Source organism: Mandrillus leucophaeus, unplaced genomic scaffold (genome assembly GCF_000951045.1).
Source record: "Mandrillus leucophaeus isolate KB7577 unplaced genomic scaffold, Mleu.le_1.0 Scaffold9, whole genome shotgun sequence".
Taxonomy (NCBI): Eukaryota; Metazoa; Chordata; class Mammalia; order Primates; family Cercopithecidae; genus Mandrillus; species Mandrillus leucophaeus.
In genome coordinates this window covers 5,421,520-5,425,024 of record NW_012109807.1, presented here as the reverse complement: position 1 = coordinate 5,425,024, position 3,505 = coordinate 5,421,520, and the positions used below count along the sequence as shown (strand labels likewise).

The 3,505-nt window shown below is 40.8% G+C and overlaps 1 protein-coding gene across 1 annotated transcript in view; it reads left to right on the top strand.

The window, feature by feature from the left end:
* PDCL3 (phosducin-like 3) overlaps positions 1–3,505 on the top strand; it is a 51,116-nt gene that overhangs the window by 35,376 nt on the left and 12,235 nt on the right. Inside the window, exon 2 of the mRNA XM_011969670.1 lies at positions 3,324–3,418. Coding sequence (XP_011825060.1) covers positions 3,324–3,418 — 95 coding nt within the window. The remainder of the gene's footprint in view (positions 1–3,323; positions 3,419–3,505) is intronic.

Below are 3,505 nucleotides of genomic sequence, written 5' to 3'. Positions count from 1 at the left end.
CATTTTGTTCTGTATTTGAGATGCTGTTAATCTGTGACCCTACCCCCAACCTTGTCCTTGCAAGAGACATGTGCTGTGGTGACTCAAGGTTTAACGGATTTTGGGCTGTGCAGGGTGTATGTACTTTGTTAAACAAGTGCCTGAAGGTAGCTTGCTGGTTAAAAGTCATCACCATTCTCTTAATCTCAAGTACCCAGGGACACGTACAGTGCCAAAGGTCGTAGGGACCTCTGCCTAGGAAAGCCAGGTATTGTCCAAGGTTTCTCCCCATGTGATAGTCTGAAACATGGCCTCGTGGGATGGGAAACACCTGATCGTCCCCCAGCCTGACACCCATGAAGGGTCTGTACTGAGGAGGACTAGTGTAAGAGGAAAGGAGGCCTCTTGGCGGTTGTTGGCGATTGAGATAGAGAAAAGCACCTGTCTCCTGTCAGTCCCTGGGCAATGGAACATCTCGGTATAAAACCCGTTGTATGTTCTGTTTACTGAGAAAGGAGAAAACCACCTTAGGGCTGAAAGTGGGACTTGCTAGCGCAAGGCTGCTCTTTATGCACTAAAAAGGTTTATGGAGATGTTTACATATGCATATCAACGCACAGCACTTTTCCTTAAACTTATTAATGTCACAGAGATCTTTATTCATACGTCTTACTGCTGACTTTCTCCCCACAATGATCCTATTATCCTGCCACTTCCTTTTCTTTAAGATGGTAAAGATAATTATCAATAAATACTAAGGAAACTCAGAGACCGGTGCCGGCGTGGGTCCTCTGTATGCTGAGCGCCGGTCCCCTGGGCCCACTTTTTCCTTCTCTATACTTTGTCTCTGTGTCTCATTTCTTTTCTCAAGTCTCTCATTCCACCTAACGAGAAACGCCCACAGGTGTGGAGGGGTATGCCACCCCTTCACTCCTCAAAAAGTTACACAGAATTACCATATGACCCAACAATTCCACTTCTAGGCATATACCCAAAAGAATTAAAAACATGTATTCACACAAAAACTTTTTTTTTTTTTTTTTTGAGATGGAGTCTCGCTCTGTCGCCCAGGCTGGAGTGCAGTGGGGCGATCTTGGCACCAGCCACCATGCCCAGCTAATTTTTGTATTTTTAGTAAAACAGGCTTTCACTGTGTTGGCCAGGCTGGTCTCGAACTCCAGACCTCAGGTTATCCACCTGCCTCAGCCTCCCAAAGTGCTGGGATTACAGACGTGAGCCACCATGCCTGGCCTCACACACAAACTTTTACGTGAATGTTCATAGCAGCATTATTCATAACAGCCAAAATGCCCATCAGCTGACAAATGGATAAGCAAAACATGGTCTATCCAGACAATGGAATGTCATTTGGCTATAAAAAGAAATGAAGTACTGAAACATGCTGCAACATGAGTGAACCTCAAAACATGACTTTAAATCAAAGAAGCCAGATACAAAAAGCCACATATGTATGATTCCATTTTACACAGGATAGGCAAATCTACAGAGACAGAAAGTAGAATAATGGCTGCCAGGGGGAATAATGGCTGTCGTGGGGAAAGGGTACATGGGGAGGTGAGACTGCCATGGCAGTCCCCTAGTACAGTTCTGCTGGTTGGAAATAGGGAAGGAGGACAAATGGGTCCATGATCGTCCACCACAAATCTTGACACAGTGAGGTGATGTTTTGTATACTGATTTCATTTGAAGGAGAGACTGTTTTAGGTGTTGTAGTAATACTGTATCACATCTCCTACTTATACCTGCTTTTTTCTACTTGACGTTATATAATGACATGAAAAATGCTTATGATAGTCTTGACTATTTTTAAAAGATCAAATAGAATTCCAGTGAAACACTGAAGTAGTATTAAACATAATGTGGTCTAAAGACCACCAATACCTGAATTACCTGAAATAGATATCCAAGAGGCAGTTGCTGGGCTGTACCCCAGCAACCTGCAGAATCAGAAACTCTGGGAAAAGGACTTGGAATCTACATTTTTAACACTAAGTAATTTTTACATACACCAAGGTTGGTGAACCACTCCTTATGAAAGCTACAAAAGCCTAAAGAGTAAACTGCTCTTAAAATCAAAAGCTGTACTGTATTTTCATTTTGTTTCTTTTCCTAGAGGTGCAATCTCAGCTCACTGCGAGCTCCGCCTCCCGGGTTCGCCTCATTCTCCTGCCTCAGCCTCCCCAGTAGCTGGGATTACAGGCATGTGCCACCACGCCAGGCTAATTTTTTGTATTTTTAGTAGAGACACAGTTTCACCATGTTGGTCAGGCTGGTCTTGAACTCCTGACCTCATGTGATCCAGCCTCCTTGGCCTCCCAAAGTATTGGTATTACAGGCGTGAGCCACCATGCCCAGTCGACATAAATGTATTTTATTTCACCTTTTATTTTACACAAAAGGCAGCATGCTTATATACATTATTCCTATACAAAAAACTAAGTAGTAGAATCTATCATTGTTTTAATTTGATTTCTTTTAGACTTTGAGTAATCAAAGTTTTTTTCCATTTTTATTATGCCATGTGTTTTCCTAGTACTTTTAGTTTTTACTTTTTATTCTGATATACACTGTGAAGTATGTATCTAATTTTATCTATTTCCAAATGGTTATCCAATTGTCCCAACACCATTTATTTAAAGTCCATCCCAGCAGATTGAGATGTCACCTCATCTAAGCATACACTAATGTTTATATGTACTAGGCTCTATTTCTGGACTTGTTCTGAACTTGCTATGCTGCTCTCTTGATCTCTTTGTCTATTTATGTACTAACACCACATTGTTTTAAGGTTTAGTAGGGCTAGCTCTCCCTCCTGCCTTGTGCTATTCTTGATAAAAACTTTGGAGTCAAGCTGCCTAGCCTCAAAAAATAATTTGTTGGATTTGTGACATTGTGTTAAATTTTACATATTGACTTGGAGAAAATTGACATTTCTATGATGTTGAGTCATACTATCCAAAAATAAAGGATGTTTGTCCATTTGTTCTGGTCTACTTTTGTATCTTCAGAAAAGTTTTTCAATTTAATTCATGCAGGTTTTGCCTACTTCTTTATTTCCAAGAGCTTTTCCTTTTCTGTTGTTATTGTAATTGGAATCCATTATATCTTGTAGTTTGTTATTGTAAACACGGATGAAGACTATTTTTATGTTAATTTTATATCCTGCTCCTTTACTGAATTCTCATATTATTAGTATGAATTTAAGACTCGGTTCCCCTGAGTTTTCCAGGTATGCTAGATCATCCACAAATAGAAATAGTTTATTTTTTCTAATTCGTATGTCTCTAATCTGTTCTCATAAGCTGTAATTATTTTCTCCACAGCCAAGAAGGATGGAAAGATGGAAGAAGTCCCTGAGGAAGGTGAGAGGATTTGGAGCACAGGTGGAAAGAATAACAAAAGAATAATTTTGACAAAAGTAAGAGGGATGGGGCCGGGCGTGGTGGCTCACGCCTGTAATCCCAGCACTTTGGGAGGCTGAGGCGGGTGGATCACGAGGTCAGGA